Raw genomic sequence first — 27,288 nt, forward strand, 5'->3', positions numbered from 1 at the left:
GAACATTCGGCCCCGAAGGCTGCAAGGCAGCTCTGAATTATTCGTTGAAATACAATATTTCACTAAAATTACCCGCTAAGCCAGCAGCGGGTTATAACGCGCGTGCGCGGCTCTGCACCTGGCGCCACCTGAGGGTGGGCCCGGGCCCACCGGCGTCCTCTCCTGCGCGGCGCAGCACCTGCCCCGGCCCTGGCCGCCTACTTGAGCGCGCGTCACGCCGCGGGCCCTGCGTGCACGGCCCTTCTCCGTTCTCGGCCCACCCCGCCCGTCCGCACCTTCACGCGTGGCCTAGAGGAGCCCCGTCTGGATTTCCCCGGCGCCTTCGGCCTCTGCCTCCCCGCCCCCTCGCGTTCCCGGCTGAGCCGAAGGACCCCTCCGTGCCCCGGCGGTCCACTCGCAAAGCCAGCGAACGCCGACCCAGGTGCTGGAGGCGGACCCTCGCAGATCCGCTCGGCCGCGGAACGCGCAGCGCTCCCCTCCCCACAACGCCCATGTCCTCCGGCCCCGGCAAAACCCGACAAACGGCGCGGCCGGCGGCGCCCAAGGTCCGCGCAGGTGCTCGGCGCCGGCCCTGCTCCAGCCAGGCCCCGCACCGGCCCCGCCCCCGCTCCAGCCAGGCCCCGCCCCGGCCCCGCCCCGGCTCCAGACGACCCCGCCCCGGCCCCGCCCCCGCCCCCGCTCCAGCCAGGCCCCGCCCCGGCCCCGCCCCCGCTCCAGCCAGGCCCCGCCCCGCCGAGCCCTTCCGTCCCCGCCTCTCATTGGTTCGCGTACGGCCGAGCCCCGGCCCGTCCCCGGCAGGCCCCTCCCCGTCTCCCGTTTCCTTGGCTCGCTGCCCGCGAGTCCCGCCCCTGGCGATCGTCACTTCCGGGCAGGGCCGCCCGCGGAAGGCGGAAGTGTGTGCGCAGAGGCGGTGGAGCGGCGCTGAGTTGTCGCTGGCTGGCACCTCTCGGCTCTTCCGGGTCTGGGCTGGAACACGCCGAGGCGGCCCGCGGGAGCGGGCGAGGCTCGATGGCCGCCCGCCGGCCTGCAGGCTGACCTCGCGCCGCCGCCTGTGGTCGAGGCGCTGTCGCCCGGCGGCCTCCCTGGCTGAGCGACCCCCGGCCCCCAGCCGCACCATGACCGCCGCCGCCGCCTCCAACTGGGGGCTGATCACGAACGTAGTGAACAGCATCGTGGGGGTCAGCGTGCTCACCATGCCCTTCTGCTTCAAGCAGGTGAGTCGGCGCCCGCGCGGCCTCGGGGCCTTCCCAGGGACACAGACGCGCGTGTGCCGCGAGGCCGGCCGGCCCGAGCCCCCGCAGGGTGGACGCGAGGCCAGCAGCTGCTGCCCACCTGCCCTGCCCCGGGTGGGGCACCGGGTCGGTGGACGCGACCTCAAGGTGGCCGTGTTGGGACCGGAGACGGCGGCAGTGGCTTAGCCGTCGGTGAGGAGCCCTTTGCCCGCGGGACCTAGGACGAAGCGCCCTGCTCCTCGCCGGAGTGGCTCTGGTTCCTGTGGCGGAGGGCGGGGGACAGGGCTGGGCGCCGCGGGTGCCCCCGTTTGCCTGGCAGAGAGCCGCGTCCGGCCGTGTGGGGCCCTGGCCGGTCACCCTCCGCGCCCGTCGGTGAGGTGCCGCGTGGACGCCGTGGTTTAGATGCGGGGCCCAGGCGATTCGGCTGTCCCCAGACTTGGAACACCCGCCACGTGCGGTGGCAGTGGGTGGGCGCTTGGTGGGGGGTCCTGGTGCACCCACCGCACCTGCTGCCCGGCCCGGGGGGGAGGGGTGGCGAGGTCCCCCCCCTGGGCTGGACAGAGCCTGGGCGAGGCCGGCGGGAAGTGGAGGGGGTGTTTAGGGCTTGACAGCTGTGGCCTTAGAAACTGACTTGATGTAGGTTTTTTTTCCTCTCCAGTGCTTGTAACTTTGGTTCTTTTTAAAAATATAAACATTTTAACGAAGTAAGGGACAGAAACTTGTCCATACCTTAGATACATTCTTGCTGATTTTTCTCATTTAGTTATTTCTCTTGAGATGGGGAGAGCGAGCGCCAGCCAGCACTGGTCGCCCCCCAGAGGTCCCCAGCGGCCTGGGCTGGGCCGGGCCAAAGCCAGGGGCTGAGAACTCCGTCCAGGCTCCCTCGTGGGCAGCTGGGACGTGGACCCTCGTCCTCTGATTGGGGTGTGGGTGCCTTAACCACTAGGCTAAACACCCGCCCCGATGAGTGCTCATGGAGGCCCAGCGCCAGCTGCCTGCCCATCAGTGCTGCCCACCCGAGGCCCGCCTCCACGTGTGTGGTGGGGGGTCCTCCTTGCCAGTGTCCGTTTGGCTCTGCTGTTTGCTGTTTGGAGCTCTCCCGTGAGTGCTGGGGAGCACGGTGCCCCGGCCTCGGTTCTGGGGTCACAAGACAGCGGCACCCCCTCCCCCTCCCCTCTGCCCTCGCCATCGGCGTCCTGCACTAGTGTGGCGATGCTGATGCCACGGGTGTGGTGCGTGGCCCTTGGCTGTGCAGCCAGCACGGTCAGGACGTGGGTCAGTTCCGTCACCCCTGAGGCCCTCCCTGGCCACTCTGACTTGCTCCCAGCCCACAGAGCGCCCTCTCCCAGTGTCCCGCCCCTGGGAGGGTGGTGTCACTCGGGGGTCTGAGCTGTGGCGGTGGCCTCGTGGTGTCATGCTGTGCGGTGACATTGCCAGTGTAGGATGGCCACAGTCTGCTGTCACCTGTTGATGCTGCCTGGTGGTTTCACGGCTCGGGGTGGTGAGCGGAGCTGCCGCACACACTGGGGAGGGGCACAGGCCTCCCTCTCTCCTGGGGGAGCCCTCGGCGGCCATTGCTGGCGCCTGGTGGGTAGTCATCTGACCTGGGAGGGGGGAGGCTGTGTCCCTTCCATCTCCCTTCCAGGACGGGGGCGCCCAGGCCATGTGCCCACGACCGGGGAGGCCGGGTGTTGGTGACACCCATCCACGAGGCCTGACGCCGGTGTGGCCGTCACATCCGGGGAGGTGGGCCTCTGGCGTGAGGAGGCGTGGCCGGGAGGCGGGAGGGCGGCGTTGCGAATGCGTCCATCTTCCCGCAGTGTGGCATCGTCCTGGGGGCCCTGCTGCTGGCCTTCTGCTCCTGGATGACGCATCAGTCCTGCATGTTCCTGGTGAAGGCGGCCAGCCTGAGCAAGCGGAGGACCTACGCTGGCCTGGGTGAGCCCGGCTGGGCCCGCGCGTCCTCCCTGGGTCGCCTGCTTTGCTCTCTGGAAAGTTCTCGGGCGGCAGTGTTTCATTCTTACTTTAAAATGCAATGCCATTTCAGAGTGGTGGTAACTCACGCCTCGAAACTGAGGTGACACCACCGGGTCTGAGGGGACGGCTCTCCCCGCAGCCCTCGGCTCCGCCCCCAAGCAGGTGCAGGCGTGGTCTCCCCCCACCCCCCTGCAGCCCTTGGCTCCGCCCCCAGGCAGGTGCAGGCGTGGTCTCCCCCCACCCCCCTTGCAGCCCTCGGCTCCGCCCCCAAGCAGGTACAGGCGTGGTCTCCCCCCACCCCCCTGCAGCCCTCGGCTCCGCCCCCAAGCAGGTGCAGGCGTGGTCTCCCCCCACCCCCCTGCAGCCCTCGGCTCCGCCCCCAAGCAGGTGCAGGCGTGGTCTCCCCCCACCCCCCTTGCAGCCCTCGGCTCCGCCCCCAAGCAGGTGCAGGCGTGGTCTCCTCTCCCACCGAGTGCTGACCAGGCCTGACCCTGCTTAGCTCCCAAGGTCCGAGGAGACCGGGTGTGTGCGGGGTTGGGGGCTGCACTGTCCCTCTCCAAACAGAGCCGGCCGCTCCCCAGGGCTCTGGGTGCCAGCTGCCTTCTGCCCCCGCCCACTGCGCCTCGGTCCTCCTCCCGTTCTCTCCTTGCGGTGACGCGCTTCGGCAGCCTGTCTGCCGGGTCTGTGCCCTCAGGCCTCTCCCCCCACCGTGCCCACGCTCGTCCCGCTCCGCTCTGGGAATATTCCCTGTGGGTGCTGATGGGGCTGGGGTGTGTGAGGATCCCTGCATGTGCGCAGCTGGGGGGGGGGAGCAGAATCAAGCCCTCCGCAGGGAGGCCCTTCCGTGGTCGGCCTGGCATGAGCGCCAAGGCGGCAGCGGTGCCGGGGCGAGGCTCTCCCCAGCCTGGAGGAAGCGCAGTCGATCAGGAAACCTGGCCCAGAGGGAGCGGGCTTCATTCCGCGTGCCCGCGGGTGACCCCTTCTCCCCGAGGGCCTGTGGGGTTCCTGAAGAGAGGCCCGGGGCAGTGCCCCACCTGGCTGCGACGATTCTTGGACAGCTCCTGAGAGGTCAGACTGGTCTGGCCGGACGTGAGCCGGCCAGAAAGCTGCCCGGCGGAGCCCCCTCCCCGCGTGCCTGGAGCACCGCCCTCCAACTGGCAGCTCCGTCCCGCATGCCGGGGCTCCGGCTCTGTGCTTGATGCCAGGCGAGGCGGCTGCCCCGTCTGGCTCCTCGCTGGAGCGCAGGGAAGGAAGGGAGGCGTCTAGAGGGAGGGGGGAGGTCCTCCAGCCACTGGGCCACTCCCCAAGTGGCTGCAGCAGCCAGGGCTGGGCCTGGCCAAAGTCCACTGCCAGGAGCTCCATCCGGGTCTCTCACGTGGGCGCGGGGGCCGGAGGAGCTGGGCCGTGGTCTGATGCTTCCCCGGTCATTAGCAGGGAGCTGGCTGGCAGCGGAGGGGAGGTGCGGAGCTGCTGTCCGGTGTGGGATGCTCCCATTGCGGGCGGTGGTTTAACCTGCTCCCAGTGCCCGCTGGGGCTCCTGGTTTCATGAACTTGGCAGCTGCTGCCCCCTTGCCCTGCTGTCCTGCTCCCAGGCCCCATCTTCACACGACGCGTGGGTGTGTCAGGTTTCTGGCTTCCTGTAGGCTTCCTGGCCCCCATGAACCCGTCTGAGTCCCGGGCGCCACCTGGCTGGGAGTCCTGTCGGAACCCCAGCAGCAGGGAGCGTTGACAGCCCCCGGCCTGGTGTCGCCGGGGCTGCCTGCATTCCCCTGGGGCTGGAGTCTGCGGGGTGTGCTGTCCGGCGTGGTTTTCTTCCCTGCTTGTTCCAGGGGAGGGGGACCCCACAGGACCCACAGCTGCGCTGCTTGGCCTGGGAATAGGGCTGTGAAAGGGGGCGCCGCTGCCTGGTGGGTTTCCCCTGCACCTGCCCGTGTGTGGAGCGGGGGTCCCGGCTTCCCACGCTGGCCCCGGGAGTGGCTGCGGGCGGTGGCCGGCCAGCCTTCTCTGCCTGCTGTGTCTGTACACAGGTGGAGTGGAGGCAGCTGCGTCTGGGGCGGGGGAGCTGGCTGCGTGTCTGCTCTTAGGGCCTGCGGAATTCTGCTCTTGGCCCTTGATCAGCTCAGGTTGCCGCTGTCGTCTGACGAACCTGAGGATACCAGGCGCCCTGGGCTGCACCAGGAGAGGCCAGAGTGACCCCTGGAGGCGGAAGGCTGCAGTGCCAGCTCTGGCACCGGCGCCGCGGTGCCTCATCCCAGCGGGGCGATCTGGGGCTCCCTTGTGCCTCCTGCGTTTTTTGGGGCCCTGTGCGCGGGGAGGCCGCCTGCTGCCCGCGTCCTGCTGCGGGTGGAGGGAGGCCTGGGGCTGCCAGGGGCCTGCCCAGGGGCGCAGTCCAGCTCGCTAAGTCAGCTTCTCGTTTCTCAGCAGTTGGAAGCGATGCCATCGTCCGGCTCCCCTCGGCCGGGTGTGCCATGCCCTGGGCCGCCGCCACCCGTCTTGGCAGCCAGGAAGTCCTGCTCCCCCACCCCCGCCCCCCACAGTGCACACGCAGGAGCCATGGCGGCCCTCTGCCCTGGGGCCGTGCAGGCCGCCCGCCCCACACCTGCCGCGTTGGGCGTTCCTCTTTTTATTTTTAATTTTCCCGAGTGAGGACACTTTCCCGCCCTGGGCTTCCTTTGTGACTGTGGGTGTGCGGAGCGTGGCGGCGGGGTTGCGAGCCCGGGCCGCTGGCCGCGGCTGACCCCGCCATCCTGTTCTCTCGCGGCAGCGCTGCACGCTCACGGGAAGGCGGGGAAGATGCTGGTGGAGACCAGGTGAGGCCGCAGAGCGGGCGGGGCCGTGGCCGCGCTGCTTCTGGAGGTGGACGTCCAGCTCGGTGCACCCTCGGCGGGATTCGTGCAGGGTCTCGGGAAGGGAAATACAGCAGGGAGCCTCGGGGCCTCAGCTCCCGGCACCGCCGGCGCGGCCCTGGCTCAGGCTGCGCCGCTGCCGCAGGCCGGCGTTCAGTGGGGAAGGCCGTGTTTTGCCGGGAGATGACGCCCAGCTGCTCGGCGAGCGGTGCGGCTGCCCTTGACCGCCCCTGCGGGTGCGTGCCCTTCCGGGCCGCGGAGAGAGACCTGTGCTCCCCAGGACTCGCTCCCAGAGCCCCTCCCGCCCCCGCGCCCTGCGGGCCCAGCCGGGGTGGGGGCGGCTGGACCCCCGCGCAGACGCTGCTCCCGTCCCCGCCCCCAGTATGATCGGGCTGATGCTGGGGACCTGCACCGCCTTCTACGTCGTGATCGGAGACCTGGGCTGCAGCTTCTTCGCGCGGCTGTCTGGGTTCCAGGTGAGGACGCGCTCGGGGTTCTGCTCATCAGGGGCGTGGCTGCTTCTGCAGCTTCCGCAGGGCAGCCTCAGGCCAGCGCCCACGGTTAGGGTAGACTTGCCCTGCTGCTCGGAGTGCAGGGCTTTGCCAGGGTAGGTCTGCGGGCGGGCGCGGTACCGGGCAGGGTGGGGGTGGAGGGCAGTGGGTAGGGCCCTGCTCAGTTGCCCGCCCCCCCGCCCCACTATGATGAGGACCAGTGCCGCGGGCTGTCGGGCCTGGCACCCCTGCAGCCACCTGCCGCTGCCCAGGAGGGTGCCCGTGAGCCGGGCCCGGCTCCCTTCTGAGTGCCTGGCTGTTTGGGGTGAGGGCCGTGGCCTAGGGGCTTCTCTGCGAGGGGCCTCAGCCTCTGGGCCCTGGCAGGGTAGAGAGGGTCTCAGTGAAGACCCCAGCTGGGGAGGGGCTCTTCCCGAGCCCGCTGTGCCCCATCCATGGGCGGCAGAGGAAGTCCGTGAGCGCCCTGTGTGGTGACCGGGACCCAGCTCCCTGAGCCGTGACCGCTGTGCCCAGGGTCTGTGTTGATGGGAACCTGGGGCTCGGCCTGGCCCCAGGGGTTGGGCAGGACCCCAGAGGGCCAGAGTGGTCGTGCCCCCAGGAGTGGCCATGAGGGCGGCGCTGGAGCAGGTGCACCGGCCTCGGGTGCCTGGCGCTCTGCTCCTGGATACGCAGCCGCCGGCCCGGTGGCCCCTGCCCTGTGCAGCGCGGCTGCCTGAGCTCCGCCCCGCCCCCGCCCCCGCAGGTGACGGGCACCTTCCGCGTGTTCCTGCTCTTCGCGGTGTCGCTGTGCGTCGTGCTGCCCCTCAGCCTGCAGCGGAACATGATGGCCTCCATCCAGTCCTTCAGCGCCATGGCGCTCGCCTTCTACGCCGTCTTCATGTTCGTGGTGAGCACCACGGGCCGGCACGGGTTCGGAGATGCGCTTCCTGTGGACTGGTGACCAGGGCCGTGATGCCAGCGTTGTCACCACGTGGCCGGGGTCTGTTTTCTGATTGGGAGATTAGACCAGGGTCGTGTGTGGAGCAGGTGCCCAGAGTGCGGAGGACTCGAAGGTGCTGCCTTCGCGAGTCTCTGCCAGCAGAGCTGAGCCCCCGGACCTGAGAGCCCCCAGACCTGAGCCCCCCCAGACCTGAGACCCCCCAGACCTGAGAGACCCCCGGACCTGAGCCCCCCGGGACATGAGCCCCCGGTCCTTGACCCCCAGACCTGAGAGCCCCCCTGGACCTGAGCCCCCCTGGACCTGAGAGACCCCCCTGGACCTGAGAGACCCCCCTGGACCTGAGAGACCCCCCTGGACCTGAGCCCCCCGAGACCTGAGAGTCCCCCAGACCTGAGAGTCCCCGGGACCTGAGCCCCCCCAGACCTGAGACCCCTGGGACATGAGCCCCCTGGACCTGAGCCCCCGGACCTGAGAGCCCCAGACCTGAGAGCCCCCGGGACCTGAGCCCCCCCAGACCTGAGACCCCCCTGGACCTGAGAGACCCCCCTGGACCTGAGCCCCCTGGGACATGAGCCCCCGGTCCTTAACCCCCTGGACCTGAGACCCCCAGACCTGAGAGCCCCCCTGGACCTGAGTCCCCCGGAACATGAGCCCCCTGGACCTGAGCCCCCCGGGACGTGAGCCCCCCTGGACTTGAGCCCCCAGACCTGCTGCTCCCTGGCGAGGGAGTGGGAAGGGAGTGGGTGCCTTTGCGGCAGGCCCGGCTGGAGCAGGCTTTGGGTGCTGGTGGGGCCGCGGTTCTCCGGGCTCCTTGCTCCCCACGTGGGGACACCTGCCCACTTGCCTTCCACGTCCTCCTGGGTGGGTTGATCTTCGGAACGACACCCACGTCTGCCAGGGAAGGACCCAGCTTCCGATCAGTCTAGCGGACACAGGCCCCACGTGGCAGCTTGGCAGCGCCCGGCCGCGGTGCGGCTTGGACCAGGCTGTGCTCCCAGGGCAGGAGGAGCCCCGTGCCCCTGACCCGCCCCTCCCGTCCCCTGGCAGATGGTGTTGTCCTCGCTCAAGCACGGCCTCTTTGGCGGGCAGTGGTTGCAGCGGGTCAGCTACGTGCGCTGGGAGGGCGTGTTCCGCTGCATCCCCATCTTCGGAATGTCCTTCGCCTGCCAGTCGTAAGTGCTGCGCCCTGCCCCCATGGAGCCCAGGCCCCGCCCCCGCCACGCCTCCAGACCCGCCCCCGCCGCGCTCCGCCCCTGCTGTGCCCCGCCCCCGCTGTGCCCCAGGACCCGCCCCTGCTGTGCCCCGCCCCCGCTGTGCCCCAGGACCCGCCCCTGCTTGCCCCGCCCCCGCTGCGCCCCAGGACCCGCCCCCGCTGCACCCCAGGACCCGCCCCTGCTGTGCCCCGCCCCCGCTGTGCCCCAGGACCCGCCCCTGCTGTGCCCCGCCCCCGCTGCGCCCCAGGACCCGCCCCTGCTGTGCCCCGCCCCCGCCGCGCCCGCGCAGGGAGCAGCTGTGAGCCCTGGGGAGGTAGTCCGGCCGGATGCCGAGCCGTGATGCGGGGCGGGCTGGCAGCGCCTCTGCCACATTCCCCGGAGAGCGGTGGCAGCGGGGCCCTGGCGCTGCGGCACAAAGCTGTGCTGAGCAGATCACACCCGCGGTGACTGCAGAGGGCGTGCGAGCGTGTGAACGAGCGTGCGTGCCAGTGCGTGAGCAAGTGTGTGTGCCAGTGTGTGAGCACATGAGTGTGTGTACGAGCATGTGTGTGCGTGTGCCAGTGTGAGCACCTGTGTGTGTGAGTGTGTGCGTGTGCCGGTGTGTGAGCACCTGTGTGTATGAGTGTGCCGGTGTGTGTGCGTGTGCCAGTGTGTGAGCACCTGTGTGTGTGAGTGTGCCGGCGTGTGTGCGTGTGCCAGTGTGTGAGCACCTGTGTGTGTGAGTGTGCCGGCGTGTGTGCGTGTGCCAGTGTGTGAGCACCTGTGTGTGTGTGTGCCGGTGTGTGTGCGTGTGCCAGTGTGTGAGCACCTGTGTGTGAGTGTGCCGGTGTGTGTGCGTGTGCCGGTGTGTGAGCACCTGTGTGTGAGTGTGCCGGTGTGTGTGCGTGTGCCGGTGTGTGAGTGTGCCGGTGTGTGAGCACCTGTGTGTATGAGTGTGCCGGTGTGTGTGCGTGTGCCGGTGTGTGAGCACCTGTGTATGAGTGTGCCGGTGTGTGTGCGTGTGCCGGTGTGTGAGCACCTGTGTGTGTGAGTGTGTGCGTGTGCGAGCACGTGAGCGTGGGAATGAGTGTGCATGCCGGCGTGTGTGTGCCAGTGAGCGAGCATGTGAGTGTGTGAGCAAGTGTGCATGTGTGCGTGCATGAGTTCATGTTCCAGCTTGTAAATGTGCATGAGTGTGTGAACAAGTGTGAGCATGAATGTGCATGAGTGTGAGGAGTGAGAACAAGTGTAAGCATGAATGTGTATGAGTGTGAGGAGTGTGAACAAGTATGAGCAAGTGTGTGTGCGTGTGAGGAGTGAGAACAAGTATGAGCAAGTGTGTGCACGTGTGAGGAGTGAGGACAAGTGCATGCGTGTGAGTGAACAAGAGTGTGTGTGTGAGTGTGAACAGGCATGTGCGAGGAGTGTGAATATGTTGTGTGCACATGTAAGGAGTGTGAACAGGCATGTGTGCGTGTGAACAGATGTGTATATGAGTGTGAGGAGTGTGAACAGGTGTGTGCACGTGTGAGTGTGAACAGGTGTGTGAGCGTGTGAGGAGTGAAGAGCGTGTGACATGTGAGTGTGTGAACAGTGTGTGAGCAGTGTGAACGGTGTGTGTGTGCGTGAGTGTGTGAGCAGTGTGAATGGTGTGTGTGCGTGTGAGCAGTGTGAATGGTGTGTGTGCGTGTGAGCAGTGTGGACGGCGTGTGTGTGCGTGTGTGTGCGTGAGCGCGGGGCCGCCCTGGCGCCCTCGGCCGTGGCTCAGGCCCTCCTGCTGTGGCAGCCGCACTCCCTCGCCGGAGGCGGGGCCCACCGAGGAAGGAGGCGTGAATCTGGTGACGACGGGAAAAGGCCCTCGGCGTCGGGGCTGGCACAGCGGCCCGAGCGCCAGCGGGCACGCGCCGCGGCAGAGACTCGCTCCCACGGCTGCGCCCACACGCGCCATCCGAGCCGTCACTCCCATGTGTCGCCTCTCTTGGCGGCTCCGTGTTCAGCAGGACACGCGCCAGCCTTGCTGCTGGATGTCCCCGTTCTGAGCGGAGACAGAAGGCGCCTTCTCCCGGGCGTCCCTGGTTACCAGCGTCCTCTGCCCGCGTGCCTGCTTTGTCAAAAATAAATCCGCGGTGGGGCTTTGGGTGGTGCCACGTGGGTGCGGGGTAGTGGGCGGCGTGGAGCCGCGGCTGCCGGGCGGGTGCTGCTGCTGCCCTCGCACAGACGCCCTGTGTCCCCTGTGCCGCCTGCCCGTCTGCTGCAGACCCCCGCCCCTGCGCGGGGCCGCGGGGCTCTCCTGCAGGGGAGTGGATGCCGGGAGCATGGGACCAGTTGTCCCAGGCGGCCGGCGGGGGCAGGGCCCTGGGTCCCGGTGGGCAGTGGCCCCAGAGGCATGGAGGCAGCTCCGTGGGGCGTGGGGGGGGGGGCGCTGGCGGCCGCAAGGCCTGTGGCTCCACTTTCTGTCTTTCCAGGGCACTCAGGGCTTGGACTGTCGAGTCCACAGCTCGGCCCCCCCCCCGCCCCCCGGCCCAGGCTCCGCCCTCTGTGCCCGGCTTCAGTTCCACTGGCAGGCAGGGGCTCTGGTGGGCACTGCGGGGACTTGTGGGGCCCAGGCAGGTGTCTGGCCCCAGGCTGGGCTCTGGCTGCAGGGTGCCGGTGGGGGCCTGTCCAGCTGTCCTCTGGCTCTGCTGGTTCCCTCCTAGCCTGGGCAGGGGAGGGCGCCTGTCCTGCCAGGTGTTGAGCCGGGGAGCGGGGGGGCCGCTGCTGCCTGCTCCTCCACAGTGAAGTTAGGGACCCTCTCTCTTTTCCGTCACCTCGGTGAGGGCGGCTTTGGGGTCTGCTCCCCAGGGGTGCTCGTCTGCTTACTGCCCACTGGTTCTTCGCGTCCAGACCAGACCCTGCCTTTCCCCTCGCACGCACCCTGGCCTGGCTCCTGTGAGCCTCTGAGCCCCACCTGGCGCAGCAGCTGGACCCTGCCCACGTCCCATCGTCACCCTGGTCAGCCGGGGTTGGTGGGAGGTGGCACTGCAAGGGGAGGTATTCATTTACTTATTTACTTTAAAGATTTATTTATTTGAGAGGCAGAGTTAGAGAGACAGACAGACAGCGGTCTCCCGTCCACTGGCTCACTCCTCAAATGGCTGCAACGGCCAGAGCTGGGCTGATCTGAAGCCAGGAACCTGGAGCTTCTTCCGGGTCTCCCACGTGGGTGCAGGTGCATTAGCAGAGAGCTGGCTCGGAAGTGGAGCAGCCAGGACTTGGACCGGCGCCCCTATGGGATGCCGGCACTGCAGACCAAGGCCTTACCCATCATGCCACAGTGCAGGCCCCAGCGGGCCTCTTTTCATCCGCTGGTTCACTCCTCAGTTGCTTGCAGCAGCCAGGGCTGGGCCAGGCTGGAGCCGGGAGCCGGGAGCTCCGTCTGGTCTCCCCCGTGGGTGCAGGGGCCCCATCACTTGGGCCATCATCTGCCGTCCAGGGTGTGCCTCACCAGGAAGCTGGGTCAGACTGGGACGGGACTCAGTTCCAGGCACCCTGATGTCGGCTGCTCTCCCTGCCCCAGCCCACCCCTCACAGGAGCCCGGGCCGCCTGTGTCTTCTCTCAGACGCAGCCCACACGTCCCTGCCCGGGACAGAGGCTGCCCCCCTCGGAGTGGGAGGCAGCAAGCTGGGTCCCTGGCCGTGGCCGTCCCCTGCCCGCAGCGCCCGGCCGTGCGGGTTGGCTTGGCCTTGCCCCACCAGCAGGGGGCCCCTCCGTGCCTCACGGATGCCCGCAGCCCCCGAGGCCAGTGAGGGTTTCCGTGGTTTTGGCACCGCGTCCTGGCCGGGGCCCGGGGCTCGGGAGGGCGGGGGTCCTTCTCTCGCGTGAGGCTGCTGTCTTCCCACAGCCAGGTCCTGCCCACCTATGACAGCCTGGACGAGCCGTCGGTGACAACCATGAGCTCCATATTCGCCTCCTCGCTCAACGTGGTCACCACCTTCTACGTCCTGGTAGGAGCCGCCCCATGTCCCCATCCCGTCCTGCGCGGTGCTGGGCCCGCCTCCGGCTTCCCGCTGGGCCGTGTCGGAGCCCCGCGGCGGCCGAGCTCCAGCGGGAGGCTGTGCCGTGCTCTGAGGTCCCTGGGGGGGGGCTCAGGAAGCTGAAATGGGAGGGGGGAGCCCCACACGCCCACCCACACACGCAGCTCCTCGTCACGTCCTGGTAGGTTTTTCTTTTCTTTAATTATTTGCATATTTGAAAGGCAGAGTTGCAAAGAGTGAGCGAGCGAGATCGCGCTTCCATGCGCAGGTTCTCTCCCCAGCGCTGTCTCTCCGCAGCAGCCAGGGCTGGCCAGGCCAAAGCCAGGAGCCAGGGGCTCCACCCACGTCTCCCCGTGGGGGCAGGGGCCCAGGCACTCATGCCGCCTCCCGCTGCTTTCCCAGGCACGTGAGCAGGAGCCGGATGGGAAGTGGAGCAGCCGGGACTTGAACCAGTGCTCGTAGGGGTGCCGGTGCTGCAGGTGGTGGCTCCGCCAGCTGCACCTTAATGCTGGCCGCCTGCTGTCGCCGTCTGTTCTCAGTTAATGAATTTACTTGAGGGGCAGGGCGAGAGCTGGCATCCACGGATTCACTTGCCCAAATGCCCACAGCAGCCCGGGCTGGGCCAGCAGCTCCACCCGGGCTCACACGCGGGTGGCAGGGGCCCACACGCTGGAGCCGTCACCTGCCGCCCCCAGGGGTGTGCCCCAGCGGGAAGCCGGCACTGTGGGTGGAGCCAGGACGCGAGCCCGGGCGTCCCTGCTCGGGACGTGGGTGTCCTCCGTGGAGCGCCAGCCGCTTCCTAGTTTCCTCCCAGTCCTCGTGCCCGCTGATGTCCAGGGAAGCCGCGAGTGTGCCCGGACGGCGCGCGCTCCGCCCTCGGGGTCCCTGCCCTGGGTCAGGCCCAGGGCCCCGGGGGCACATGCACCCCCTGGGGTCAGGCCCAGGGCCCCGGGGGCACATGCACCCCCTGGGTCAGGCCCAGGGCCCCGGGGGCACATGCACCCCCTGGGTCAGGCCCAGGGCCCCGGGGGCACATGCACCCCCTGGGTCAGGCCCAGGGCCCCGGGGGCACATGCACCCCCTGGGGTCAGGCCCAGGGCCCCGGGGGCACATGCACCCCCTGGGTCAGGCCCAGGGCCCCGGGGGCACATGCACCCCCTGGGGTCAGGCCCAGGGCCCCGGGGGCACATGCACCCCCTGGGTCAGGCCCAGGGCCCCGGGGGCACATGCACCCCCTGGGTCAGGCCCAGGGCCCCGGGGGCACATGCACCCCCTGGGGTCAGGCCCAGGGCCCCGGGGGCACATGCACCCCCTGGGGTCAGGCCCAGGGCCCCGGGGGCACATGCACCCCCTGGCTCCTGGCTGAGTGTTTGTAAGTAGTTGACTGCCCCCGTGTGGATTGTTTTGTTTGCTTATTTGTTTTCATGCACCTGAAAGACAGAGAGAAAGAGCTCTCATGCCCTGGCCCACTCCCCCGATGCCCACAGCAGCCAGGGCTGGGCCGGCTGAAGCCAGGAGCCAGGAACTCCACCTGGTCTCCCACGCGGCCGTCATCTGCTGCCTTCCCAGGCGCGTTAGCAGGGAGCTGATGAGAAGTGGAGCAGCCGGGCCCGAACCCGCACTCCAGCACGGGATGCCGGGGTCCGAAGCAGCAGCTTAGCCGGCTGTGCCGCAGCCCCGTCCCCAGGTGGCCCCTCTGAGGGCCCGGTGCCCGCCGCCTCCCTGCCCTCGGCTGTGGCACTCGGCCCTCCAGGAGAGCGAGCGCTGAGTGGGGCGCCGGGTGGCGTCCTGGGCCGAGGCCGGCTCTTGCGCGGCGGCCCCAGCCCATTGCCCGTGAGCCCTGCGCCGGGACAGGCTCCTGCGGGCCCAGTGTCCCCACGCTGCCGTGTCCTCCGCCAGGTCGGGTTCTTCGGCTACGTCAGCTTCACGGAGGCCACGGCGGGCAACGTGCTGATGCACTTCCCCTCGAACCTGGTGACGGAGATGATCCGCGCGGGCTTCGTGATGTCGGTGGCCGTGGGCTTCCCCATGATGATCCTGCCCTGCAGGCAGGCGCTCAACACACTGCTCTTCGAGCAGCAGGTGCGTGTCCGCCCGCCACCGGTGTGTCTGCAGCCGGGGAGGAAGGGACAGCGAGGCCCGCCATCGCCGGTCCACTCCCCAGCCGGAGCGTCACCCAGGCCTCCACGCTGGGCGGGACTCGAGCCAGCACCCGTGCGGGACGCCGGCTTCGCGAGCAGTGGCTTTACCCACTGTGCCGCTGCCCCGCTCCTCATGGATTTTTTTTTTAAACCAGCTTTGGAAAAGAGCACAGCGGAATAGAGGGGCTGAGTCACAGGAGATTTGGGGTCGGGGTCAGGGGTCAGGCCTGAGTCCCCAACACCCCAGCCGCACACTGCCCTGCAGAGCCGTCCGGGGGGCAGGAGAGGAGGCGCCCCAGAGGAACCAGCATGACTGGCAGGAGTGAGACATGGCCGGGGGGGCACTTTACTTTCACGTAACTTTGTCAGTTTTAACAGTTTAACAGATTCTTTTCATCGTGAATGAAGCTGCTGCTTCTCTGTGGTGTGCGCAGGCGAAGTGGCCTCCTGGCCCCCAGGGAGCTGAGCCAGAGGCCGTTCTGGTCCCTCCCTGCTGCTGAGTGGACACCCAGGGAGCACGTGGGCGGCTCCGGCCAGCTGCCCTGCCCGCCTCTGCCCCAGCCACGGCGCCCTGCTCACCGCGGCTTCACCCCTTGGCCTGGGTGGTGGCCAGGGCCGCGTGTCCTCTTGAACTGCTTCGGCCTGGGGGGGCTTTTGTGGTTCGAGAATCCAGGGAGACTGCAGCAGCCAGAGCGGGCGGGGGGCGGGGCTCGTGGCCGCAGCCTTTGTCTGCTTCCCAGGGACCTGCCACCAGCAGCAGCCGGGGCCTGGCCTCGGGGCTGTGCCCCTCGCCCGGGTCCTGCAGGCTGGGGCACGCGAGCAGCGGGGGTGGGGTCGCCTGGCCGGGCTCTGGGGTCCTCCCAGCACTTCCCGGCTCAGCCCGCGTCTCGCTGTTTAGTGACAGGTACGCTTTGTGTGTGGCAGAGCCAGGACCGGGGTCGGCGCGTGGCAGGCGGGGCCTGTGCTGCCTGCCCTCGCCGGCGGCCTCCTGTGTCCCCATGCGTGGGGCACTGGCGCCTCACTGCCCCCGGGGGCGCTGGTCACGCCTTCTCCCTTTCTGACCTGAAGTTGCTGACTCAGCGCTGTGCACCTGTCGGAGATGACAGTCACGTAGCCTGTGCACGTGTGTGCATGCGCGTGTGTGCGTGTGCCTGGAAGGGCTTGGCTGCACTGGGCGGTGCCCAGGTGCTGAGGCACTGCCCCCGTGTCACCTTGGTGCCACTCGGGAAGCAGAGCACAAGGACTCGGTGGTGCCGTTTGGGAACGAGGCGGTGGGACACGCCCGACTGCGCGGGAAGCGCTGGCGCCGTCCACCCCGTGCCTGCCGGGGGAGCTGCTGTGCCGTCTCCCGTGCAGCCGCCTGGCCGCTTGGCGGGGCCCTCGCCGGGCTGCCCCGTGGGGGTGCCGGCCCTGAGCCGCGGTGTCTCTCCCTCGCAGCAGAAGGACGGCACCTTTGCGGCCGGCGGCTACATGCCGCCGCTGCGGTTCAAGGCCCTGACCCTGTCGGTTGTGTTTGGGACCATGATCGGCGGCATCATGATCCCCAACGGTAAGTGGGCGTCCGGGCCCTCCCCTCCCCCGCGCACAGGGAAAGGTGGGGTCGGCGATGTGCCCGGGTGCGTGGGCGGAGCCCAGTCTGCAGGTGGGACCGCGGACGCCGACGCGTTTCGGAGGGGAGGTTGGCCCGGGCGGGATTTGGGTGCCCACACGCACCTGCTCCCCAGGGAGCCCGTGCCTGCCCAGGCTGTTACACTGTCCTGGAGTCGGGGCCTCCACAGGCAGCACCCCGGGGCCAGCCGTGGGCAAGGTGAGCCCCGAGGGGAGCCGGCCGCCCACCTGTCCGCCCGCCCTCCTCACCCCTGTTCCAGTGGAGACGGTCCTGGGCCTCACGGGTGCCACCATGGGGAGCCTCATCTGCTTCATCTGCCCGGCGCTGATCTACAGGAAGATCCACAAGAACGCCTTCTCCCCGCAGGCGAGTGCCTCCCGCCCCTCCTGCGGCCCCCACGCCGGCGTTCCCGCGGTGCCCGGGGGTGCACGGGCCTGTGGGGCTCCCCTCTGCCTGGAGGCGTCGCACTGAGGGAGCCGCGTCCCCCTGCTGCGCTGCAGACGTGAGCGTGCGCGTGCAAGCGTGTGCATGTGTGTGCGAGCGAGTGCAGGCGTGTGAGTGTGTGCGTGCGTGTGCGAGCGTCCCCACCATGAGAGCAGTGTCCGCAGGCGCTTTCCAGGGACGGGGACCAGGCCACAGAGCAAGCACCCGGCAAGGGGCACTGGCGCCCATGTGGGAGGCCGACGTCACAGGTGGCGGCTTTACCCACTACGCACAAAGCAAGGCCCATTCGGTAGCAGCCGCTCTTCGAGTGAGAGCTGGGACCTTTCGCGGGCTGGTGCTGTGCCGTCCCAGCCCTGGGGTCAGCAGGGCCGCGGCCAGTGCGTGCCGTGCCGTGTGCCGAGCGGCTGTGCCGGCGTGCCTGTGGGCAGCTGTCAGCCCGCGGCGGCTCATCCGTGAGGAGCGCCTGCCCTGGCTGTGCTCCAGGCTCTGCACACTGCCCACTCGGCCCCTCAGGAGGCAGCTGCTCTGTGCCGGCTTTGCCCGGCTGGCAGCCGGCAGGCACCTTGGGAGAACTGCAGCCTGCCTGGAGCTGCCCTCCCGGGCACCCACTGGGAGGGCGAGACCCTCGGGAGGGACACGCCGGCCTCCCGTCTGAGGGGCTGGGGGTCGGCTGGTGAGGAAGGGCCGCCTGGCGCAGAGGCTTCCTGGGGGCGTTAGCGACTCAGTCTGGCGCACCGCACCCCTTCCTCCCATGTGCCGTGGCCCAGGGCCTGAGCCTCGCAGAGAGAGGGAGCGAGGGAGCTCCCTGCGCCGCAGCCCTGCGCCCTGAGCCGCCCCTGCCGCCCCCGGGCCTGCGTCAGGGCTGAAGACAGTGCCTGCCGTGTCTTTTTTTTTTTTTTTTTTTTTTGTGACAGGCAGAGTGGACAGTGAGAGAGACAGAGAGACAGAGAGAAAGGTCTTCCTTTGCCATTGGTTCACCCTCTAATGGTCGCTGCAGCCAGCGCACCGCGCTGATCCGATGGCAGGAGCCAGGTGCTTCTCCTGGTCTCCCATGGGGTGCAGGGCCCAAGCACCTGGGCCATCCTCCACTGTACTCCCTGGCCACAGCAGAGAGCTGGCCTGGAAGAGGGGCAACCGGGACAGAATCCGGCGCCCTGACCAGGACTAGAACCTGGGGTGCCGGCGCCGCTAGGCGGAGGATTAGCCTGTTGAGCCACGGCACCGGCTTCCTGCCGTGACTTTACCAGAGCCTTTCTCTTTCCGTGTCTGGGAGGCAGCCTCGTGGCGAGCGTGGTAGGCCTCTGCCCGCGAGGCCGCATCCCCTGTGGGTGCCCGTTGGAGTCTCAGCTGAGCCACTTCCGATCCAGCTGGGCTCATTATGTATTTGGAAGGCAGACTTACAGAGGGAGAGACAGGTCACTAATGGTCACGATGGCCCGGGCAGGGCCAGGCTGAAGCCGGGAGCCAGGAACCAAGCCCAGGCCCCCCTGTGCAGGGCCCACGGCGCCGGCTCCCCCCAGCATCTTAGCTGCAGGCTGTGTGGGCCATGCTCCGGGAACGTGGCGGAGGTGGGTTTGGGCACACGGACGCCTGGGGCCTGGCCAGCGCCAGCCACCCCCACAGAAGGGCTGTGTGAGCTGCTGCTGCCCCGCGTGTGCTGGGGCCGTGCTCCCCAGGCTGTCCTCGGAGGAGCCAGGCCGTGATGCCAGGCCTGACACCAGGCCGGCCCTCGGTGCACCAGGGGACATGGGGGCCTCTGTGACTGCTTGTGGATTTGGCGCACTGCACCCTGAGGCCAGCAGGGGGCGCCTGAGCAGCGCCCAGGGCAGGCGGAGGCCCCGGTACGCAGGATGATTTGGCTGAGCAGCAGGCTGGCCTCTTATAACCAGAGTGGTACCGAGATAGGGAGGCTGGGGTGCACCGGCCCCTGTGGGGCACCGGGCTGCAGGGTGCGTTCTGTACTTGGACGTCTTGGAATGTGGGTGAATGTGAGCGTTTCCTCCTGCCCCCCCCCCTCGGGTTTGCAGTCTTGGGGCAGTGCCAGCCCGGTGCCAGGTGGGGGCGCCCCAGTCCTCCTGCTGGCCGTGCCGCTGCCCTGGTGTGACCCCTGCCGATTCAGCCGCGGTGCCTCTGCCTGGCCCCCACCTCTGCAGCAGCTCTTCCGCCCCAGGAGGCTCCACAGGACGGCCCATCCACTGCCGACCCCCGGCCCTGCGCCTGTCCTGTGCCCGGACCCCCGGCCCTGCGCCTGTCCCGTGCCCAGACCCCCAGCCCTGACCTGTCCCGTGCCCAGACCCCTGGCCCTGACCTGTCCCGTGATGCTGTGCCTGCCCGGACCCCCGGCCCTGCGCCTGTCCCATGCCCGGACCCCCAGCCCTGCACCTGTCCCGTGATGCTGTGCCTGCCCGGACCCCCGGCCCTGTGCCTGTCCCATACCCAGACCCCCGGCCCTGTGCCTGTCCCGTGATGCTGTGCCTGCCCGGACCCCCGGCCCTGTGGCTGTCCCATGCCTGGACCCCCAGCCCTGACCTGTCCCGTGCCCAGACCCCTGGCCCTGACCTGTCCCGTGATGCTGTGCCTGCCCGGACCCCCGGCCCTGTGCCTGTCCCATACCCAGACCCCAGGCCCTGCGCCTGTCCCATGCCCAGACCCCCGGCCCTGCGCCTGTCCCGTGATGCCCTGCCTGCCCAGACCCCCGGCAGGCCAGCATCACTGCTGCCCCTCGGGGTGCTCTGCACAGGTTCCGGTCCTGAGCGAGGCGTTTTCCTGAGGGTGGTCTTGGCCGCTGTCCCTGGGGGTGGCCAGGGCAGGGCGGGGCTCGGGGCCTGGGGTTCTTCCTTGGAGTTGGGGTGGGAGGCCTTTGGGGTGACAATGTCCGTGGGGGCCCTGGTATGTGATGACCACACGTCAGAAGCTTGGGGTCCCCCTCGGGGGCTGGAGACGTTCCCACGGCCTTGAGGGGCACCCGGCCTGCTGCGTGCTGTCCTGGAAGTCCCTTCCCGCCCCCTGTGGACACGCTGCGCTCCTCCAGGAGGAGGGGCTCAGAGCTCAGGCCCCTCGGGAGCGGAGGCGCCCGCAGTTCAGGCCCCGGGCGGCGGCCAGCAGGAGCAGGACCTCCTGGTTTGGCGCCGCCCCCGCCTCCCTGTGGGTGCCTGGCAGGGTCTCCTACGCTGGCAGCTCTGCTGGGTGCCACGCGGGGGAGCTTTGGGCACAGGTCATCAGAGCCTGTGTGCGCTGTGTGCGCTCCGTGGGTGGGGGGAACCCATGCCTCAGGGCAGGAGGAGGGACCCCTTGTGGCCGGGTGGTCCCCGTGCTCGGGGTCCCGACCTCTCCCTCCCTCCTGAGGGTGCTCTCAGGCCTGCAGCTGCTGGTGCCAGGCCCCCTCTCTGTCCTGCAGGCCAGCTGCCCAGCTGTGGTCAGCATGAGGGGCCTGCGCGACGCCGCCTCGTCTCTGTCCTGTCCAGGTGGTGCTGTGGGTCGGCCTGGGCGTCCTGGTGGTCAGCACACTCACCACTCTGACCGTGAGCGAGGAGACCCCCGTGGGCTTGGCAGAGGGAGCCGCGGGCGGCCCGCCGGGCGAGGCCGAGGACACGAGGAAGGCGGAGGAGGCCCGGCTCTCAGGTACGTGCCGGCCCGGCCACGGCTGCAGGTGGGGCGGGGAGGCGTGCACCTGCGCCGAGCTCCGGGGCTCTCAGAGGTGCCGGCGTGCACGGGGCCGCACGCCTGTGTTGTGCTCTGAGGACGTGGACTCGCAGTCGTCCACGCTGACCCCTGGGGCGCTGGCCGCGGAGAGGCCTCTCCCGGGCCTGGCTCCCTGACATGGGGGGCGCCGCCTGCTGGAGCAGCGGCCAGGTTCCCTGCAGGCACTGCGGGCCCCCAGAGCCGAGCGCAGTGTTCCGCGGCTGCAGGGGACCTGGCCTGGGCAGCCCACCCGAGGGAGGCGGACGTGGTGCCGCCGCAGCCCTGCTGGAGGCCGCGGGGTACAGCGCAGGGGCGGTGCGGGCGCTGCAGGCAGCGAGGGGCTGAGGGCGGCGCCTGGTGAGCCAGGAGCCTGCACGGGTGCCGACCCGGTGGCTGCAGCCTGCTGGTCATTTGTTTCTGGCTGGGCAGCACCCGGCCTCCCAGCCACAGCCGGCACAGGCAGCTGCGTGCCGTCACGCCGTCTCGCGGCCACGGCCGCTCTCACACCTGCAAGGCCACATCTGGTTTCCATTCTCCTGCGAGGCACTGACGAAGCCCACGTGCCGGCTGCTTTAGCGCCGCCTGCTGGGCGGGGCCCTGCGTGGGTCAGCTCTGTCAGCCTGCCCGGTTACCTGCGGCTCCAGGGAGTGCCCAGTCCGGCTGAGTCCTGCGGAGGCAGGGACACCTGTGACGGGCAGGCACAGCCTGGCGCCCGCGGCTCAGCAGGTGGGCCTTAGGCGAGCGAGGCTGTCGTGTGACAGGCTGAGCGGTTAAGAATGCCCATGGGGCCGGATTCTGTCCCGGTTGCCCCTCTTCCAGGCCAGCTCTCTGCTGTGGCCAGGGAGTGCAGTGGAGGATGGCCCAGGTGCTTGGGCCCTGCACCCCATGGGAGACCAGGAGAAGCACCTGGCTCCTGGCTTCGGATCAGCGCGGTGTGCTGGCCGTGGTGGCTGTTAGAGGGTGAACCAATGGCAAAAGGAAGACCTTTCTCTCTGTCTCTCTCACTGTCCACTCTGCCTGTCAAAAAAAAAAAAAAAAAATTGCCCATGGGGCCGGCACCGCGGCTCACTAGGCTAATCCTCCGCCTTGCGGCGCCGGCACACCGGGTTCTAGTCCCAGTCAGGGTGCCGGATTCTGTCCAGGTTGCCCCTCTTCCAGGCCAGCTCTCTGCTGTGGCCAGGGAGTGCAGTGGAGGATGGCCCAAGTGCTTGGGCCCTGCACCCCATGGGAGACCAGGATAAGTACCTGGCTCCTGGCTTCGGATCGGCGCATTGCTGGCCGTAGTGGCCATTTGGGGGGTGAACCAACGGAACGAAGACCTTTCTCTCTGTCTCTCACCGTCCACTCTGCCTGTCAGAAAAAAAAAAAAAAAAGAAAAAAAAGAAAAAAAAAGCATGCCCACGGCCCAGTGCCGGGATCTGATACCCAGCCTCCTGGGCTGTGGACCTGGGAGGAGCAGGTGATGTTGCAGGTGGCTGGGCCCCCGCCACCCGCGTGGAAGACCTGGTCTGAGCTCCGGGGCCAGGCCTGGCCGCTGGGAGCACTTGGGGAGCACCCCAGCCCACGGCAGCTCTGTCTCTCAAGTTAAAAAAATAGCAAGGCTGGTGGGGCTGTTTGCCGAGAGCGCCGGGCCCGCTCCCTGCTCTCCGCCCCCTGTGCGCCGCTGCCCGTGCAGTCTTGGCCCCTGCTCTTGGTGCGGCTCCTGCCCGCCCTGGATGGGAGAGCCCTGGGGTCCTGTGCTGCCCCCGGGTGGGACGCTGTCCTCCCCACCCTGGCCTGGGCCTGCATGTGTGGCCACCTCGCGGGCAGGCGGCACAGAGGAGGGCATGGCCCCCCCTCTGCGTTGATGACATCATTCGTGGCTGCACACAGCTGTGCCCTGAATTCCGGGTCCCGCCCGGCTGACCAGTGATTTCACCGCGGGCCCCACCCTGGCGGGAAGGGATGGCTCCCGTGGGACAGGCTTGCGCCGCCACCTGGTGGAGGTAGCGGGTATTACATGGAGCCTGGGCAGCCGCGGAGGCACGAGTTTGCCCTGACCACGCACGAACCTTGAGTTTCCTGGGCTCTGCCGTTGGGCTGGGCCGTTGGGCTGGGCCGTCGGCCACACGGAAGTGCGGTCAGTTGTGTGTACTTACAGTCCAGGATCCCGTCGTGGCCGTGGCCGCAGCCCAGGATGGCCGGGAGAAGCCAAAGCTGCCGGAGCAGAGAGAGGAGGCAGAGCGGGCCCAGATCAAGGGCCCCGTGGATGTGCCTGGCAGGGCAGATGCCAGAGAGAGGCAGGAGGCCGCCCAGCTGGACCGCCCGGGGCAGGGTGAGGCTGCGGCCGCGGGGGTGGGCGGGGGGCTCCCGTGGCTCCGACTGACGCTCAGCCCCATCTCCCCGCTGTGCCTGATGCACAGGCCGCTGGGAGCAGGAGCTGGGTCAGGGTCCCTGGGGAGGGCTGGCTCCTCAAGCCCCGCCCCTCACTGCTGTAGGAGTGGCCGTCCCTCTGGGCGAGGCCCACCGCCACGAGCCACCCGTTCCGCATGACAAGGTGGTGGTGGACACGGGTCAAGACCAGGATGGACCGGAGGAGAGCAAGGCCGCGGCCCAGCTCACGGGGGAGAAGGCCGCGGGGGGCGGGCACAGGCCAGCGCCGCCCCCCGAGGAGGAGGTGGCCGCTGGGAGGCCTGGGCAGGACCAGGCTGTGGAGGAAGCCAAGCGTCATTTTGAAGGCCCCCAGAAGGTTCCAGAAGCACATGGCCAGCCCGCCGCCCAGCCCGTGAAGAAGGACCTGGGGCCCCGGGCGCTGGGCTCGGAGGAGCAGGCCTTGGAGGCCGGTGCCGGGGGGAACGCCGACGAGGAGCCGCTGCCGGCCGACGTGGGTGCTGCTGGGGACCCGGGAGAGCCTGCGCACGGGGACCCTGGTGGGTGCTGGCCAGGCCGGGTGGGAGAGGTCCGGGGACAAGGGGCAAGGATGCGGTCTGGTGGCCTGGCTGATACCCGGTGCCTGTCACCGTGGGGGGCGGGGCCAGGCTGTCGTCGTGGGTCTGGGCACACACCGGGACGGGGCCAGGAGCCCTGGCAGACGGTCTCGTCTCAACTGGGGCTCAGGGACGCCCGTGTCTGTGTGTGTGCAGGTGCCCCGGCCCAGCACCTGGTGGGGCAGGCGGCCGGAGAGCAGGCGGCCTTGGACGTGGGGCAGGCGGCCGGAGAGCAGGCGGCCGGAGAGCAAGCGGCCATGGACGTGGGGCCAGCGGCTGGAGAGCAGGCGGCCATGGACGTGGGGCCAGCGGCTGGAGAGCAGGCGGGCAGCAAGCTGGAGGGTAAGGCCGGGCCCCTGGGTCTGTCCTGCCCCGGGGGGAGGTGGCCTCTGTCGCTGGCTGCAGTGGTCTGGGTGCTGGCCGGTTCTAAGGCTCCTGCGCCTCGGGTGGCCTGGCCCGGGCGGCTGAGGTGGCCGTGGCCTCAGCTCTCTGCCCTCTTCCTCCTGGGGCTGCCCCTCTGCAGAGGCCTCCCAGTGTCGCCCCGCCCCCCGGCGCTCCTGGAAGTCCACTTGGCTCTGGCCGTGGGCTCGCGGGGCTGCCTGTGAATGAGCCGCGTGCAGCGGCTGCGGGCGTCCCCGTGCCGCTCTGTCGCTGGCTTCCGTCCGCTCTGTCCTGGTTCCGGCCCCATCAGCCTTGACCTAAACCTGTCTCACTCCGGCTTTCTTTCCTCTGCTTCTCTCCCACCTGCCCTCCCCGGGACGCTCAGCTGAGATTAAAAAGATAGTAGCAGGTAGGACTCGCCGGCTCTGCAGCCCGGCGGCGGCGGCTGGGGCTGGTTGCTCCCGTCCCGCCTGCCAGCCTGGTGCCCGTGGTCCTGGGGCTCGGTGTGGCCATAGCCGGTCACCTCCACGCCCCCACGCCTCCCAGGTGGCTTCCCGCTGGACGTGGTGGTGGTCCCGCCCCCATTCTCCCCTCCCCCTCCGTCTTGCAGGGAGCATGGAGGGGGCCCTGTCCTGGGGAGCAGCCAGGGAGGGGGCAGCAGCTGCCCTGTGGGCGCGACTCAGACACTGGAATGGGCGGGTGGCCTTGGCCCGTGGGCTTCCTCGTCCAAAGGGCCAGGCCCGGGCCGTCGTGGTCAGCGCTGGGGCGCGGGGCCGGCCTGTTCCCCCCGCAGCCGTTCTGAGGAGCCGCCTACCGCGCAGCCGGCTTGCGGCTGAGCCCTGGGGGAGGGGAGCCCCGTCTCCAGGGGCCGGTCTGGCCGTGCTGGGGGGCCCGTGGCTGGGGCGGGCTGGCCATGCTGGAGGGCCCGTGGCTGTGTGTGGGGGGGTTTGCGCGGGCTGCCCTGGGGGCTGGGGGGAGGGCGGAGGGGAGCCCCGTCTCCAGGGGCCCGTGGCTGGGGAGGGGGGGTTGCGCGGGCTGCCCTGGGGCTCCGCCCCGACCACGTTGCTGTGCGCAGAGGCGGGCCGGGCGGAGCTGCTGGAGCACGCGGTGCTGCTGCAGGTGATCCAGGAGCAGCAGGTGCAGCAGAAGCGGCTGCTGGACCAGCAGGAGAAGCTGCTGGCCGTGATCGAGGGCATCCACCAGCAGCGGCAGGGTAGGCGGGGCGGCGCGGCGGGGCCGGGCGTCCACCAGCAGCGGCAGGGTAGGCGGGGCGGGGCGGGGCATCCACCAGCAGCGGCAGGGTAGGCGGGGCGGGGCGGCGGGGCGGGGCCGGGCATCCACCAGCAGCGGCAGGGTAGGCGGGGCGGCGCGGGGCGGGGCGTCCACCAGCAGCGGCAGGGTAGGCGGGGCGGGGCGGGGCGTCCACCAGCAGCGGCAGGGTAGGCGGGGCGGCGCGGCGGGGCCGGGCGTCCACCAGCAGCGGCAGGGTAGGCGGGGCGGGGCGGGGCGGGGCGGGGCGGGGCATCCACCAGCAGCGGCAGGGTAGGCGGGGCGTCCACCAGCAGCGGCAGGGTAGGCGGGGCGGCGCGGCGCGGGGCGGGGCCTCACGGAGCCGGCCGGGCGCTGCCGGCCACACGGGACCCTCCTCTCTCTGCAGGGGACGTGCAGCCCGAGCCCGGGGCGGCCCCTGAGGGACAGGCCGAGGAGACGGCAGAGCGCCCCCCGCCGCAGCCCCTGGGAGCCGCCGGGCAGCCGCCTGCTCCGCCCCAAGCGCTGGGCCTTCGCCCCCCAGGGGAGCCCCAGGAGAGCGTGGGCGGAGCCCCTGCGGGCCCCCCCGGCCGGGCCGACGCAGAGCCCCAGGCCGCCCCGGCCAGGCCACCGGAGCTCGGGAAGGACGCGGCGCCCGAGGTGGCCGGCGCACCGCAGGAGCCGCTGGGCCTGGGCAGGGAGCGGCCCGCCGAGGAGCTGCCGGGGCAGAGCCGGGACGCCCTGGGCGCTGGCTCCCGGGAGAGGAAGGGCCTCGAGGAGGGGGCCCCGGCTTTGCGGGCCGCCGCCGCGGGGGAGGCTGACAGGGACCCCGTCAGGAAGCCGGGCCAGACAAGCCCAGGCCTCGGGCCTGCTGTGGGCCAGTCCAGCAGGTTAGCAGGGGCGGCCCCTCAGCCCCAGGGCCAGCAGGGTCACCCAGAAGTGGGAAGGGAGGCGCCCGGCGGGGGCCACGCCCCCGCCCCCCAGGAGCAGCCTAGAGCCAAGGAGGCCACTGCCGCCCAGGAGCCGAAGCCCAGGCCAGACCCGGGGCCGGGGCCCGAGCACGCAGCCCGCGACGGTGAGCGGCCAGGCGACGCCAGAGCCAACCGGGACCTGAAGCTGCAGGCCGGCTCGGACCTGCGCAGGAGAAGGCGGGACGTGGGCCCCGGGCCCGGGGGGGAGCCGGCCCCCGAGGACAGGGCCGGGGTCCTCATCAGCTTCCACCCCCTGCCTGAGGTCCCCGTGAATGACCTCCGCGGCGCCCTGGACTCCCGCCTCCGCCAGGCCGCGGGCGCGGTGCAGCTGGTCCGCAGCCGGCAGCTCCGACAGTGGCCCGGGGCTCCGCAGGAGGCCTGAGCCCCGCGCGCTTCCCGCTTCCCGCTTCCCAGCCCGGCCGAGCCAGGCTGGGCCTGTCGCCTGTAGGGCCGGGCGCTGTGGCCGCCTCCGGGTCTGGATTTCCGATGTTTTTCCAGTGTTTTCTGTGGGCCTTGCAGTCTCAATAAACACTTGCGCCCGTCTCCTGCCTCCCCGTGGTGGTCTCGGAGCCAAACCATCAGGAAACGGACACAAGCCGGGGCAGGTGCCGCCCGCGCTCCCTGCCCCGGGGCTCGCCACGCGGGAGACCCGGGTGCCAGTCCAGGCTCTGGGCTTTGGCCTGGCCCAGCGCTGGCCTTCGGGGCATGTGGGGAGCTGACCAGATGAGGGAGGCCCTGTCCCTCCGTCGTGCTGCCTCGTGGTCCCGGGGGACCCCCCGCGACCGTGCGCCCTCCTGGAGCTCCCAGCTGGAGCAGCCAAGGCGGGGCCGTGGCCTGGACGCGGCACCTCCAGGGTCCCGGTGGTGCCCAAGGGGGTGTCCCGGGGGCAGGGTCTCCGCTGTGCCGATGCTGGAGGCCGCTGTGCGGCCGGGGTTCACCCCCCACCCCGTGTCGTGGTCTCCGTGTTGCACAAGCCACAGACCCAGAACGCGCCAGAAGCCAGATGCTGCTGCTTCCCGCCCGGCCTCGTGCCCCCGAGGACGGGGTCCTGAGGAGCGGCTGAGGCTGGGCCCCAGCGAGCGTTAGGGGGAGGGGGCGTCCTGGCCGCGCAGCTGCGGGAGGGGAGGGGGCCCTGG

The 27,288-nt window shown here is 69.9% G+C and overlaps 1 protein-coding gene across 2 annotated transcripts; it reads left to right on the plus strand.

Annotated features, from left to right (window-relative positions):
• Nucleotides 1-871: 871 nt before the first annotated feature.
• On the plus strand, nt 872-26,695 carry SLC38A10 (solute carrier family 38 member 10). Of its 2 annotated transcripts, XM_051841967.2 has the most exons (17): nt 872-1,214; nt 3,053-3,170; nt 5,974-6,019; nt 6,438-6,531; nt 7,307-7,450; nt 8,552-8,676; nt 12,579-12,681; nt 14,611-14,793; nt 16,290-16,401; nt 16,721-16,827; nt 20,370-20,526; nt 22,727-22,900; nt 23,064-23,495; nt 23,709-23,894; nt 24,319-24,342; nt 25,009-25,146; nt 25,591-26,695. In XM_051841967.2, the coding sequence occupies exons 1-17, from the start codon at nt 1,116-1,118 to the stop codon at nt 26,532-26,534; spliced, it is 3,186 nt and encodes a 1,061-aa protein (XP_051697927.2). In that variant the 5' UTR covers nt 872-1,115; the 3' UTR covers nt 26,535-26,695. The 2 variants fall into 2 exon arrangements, with proteins under 2 accessions (XP_051697927.2, XP_069916266.1); XM_070060165.1 differs by lacking the exon at nt 24,319-24,342.
• The last annotated feature ends 593 nt before the right edge of the window (nt 26,696-27,288 follow it).

Source organism: Oryctolagus cuniculus, chromosome 17, assembly GCF_964237555.1.
Source record: "Oryctolagus cuniculus chromosome 17, mOryCun1.1, whole genome shotgun sequence".
In the NCBI taxonomy this organism is placed as follows: domain Eukaryota; kingdom Metazoa; phylum Chordata; class Mammalia; order Lagomorpha; family Leporidae; genus Oryctolagus; species Oryctolagus cuniculus.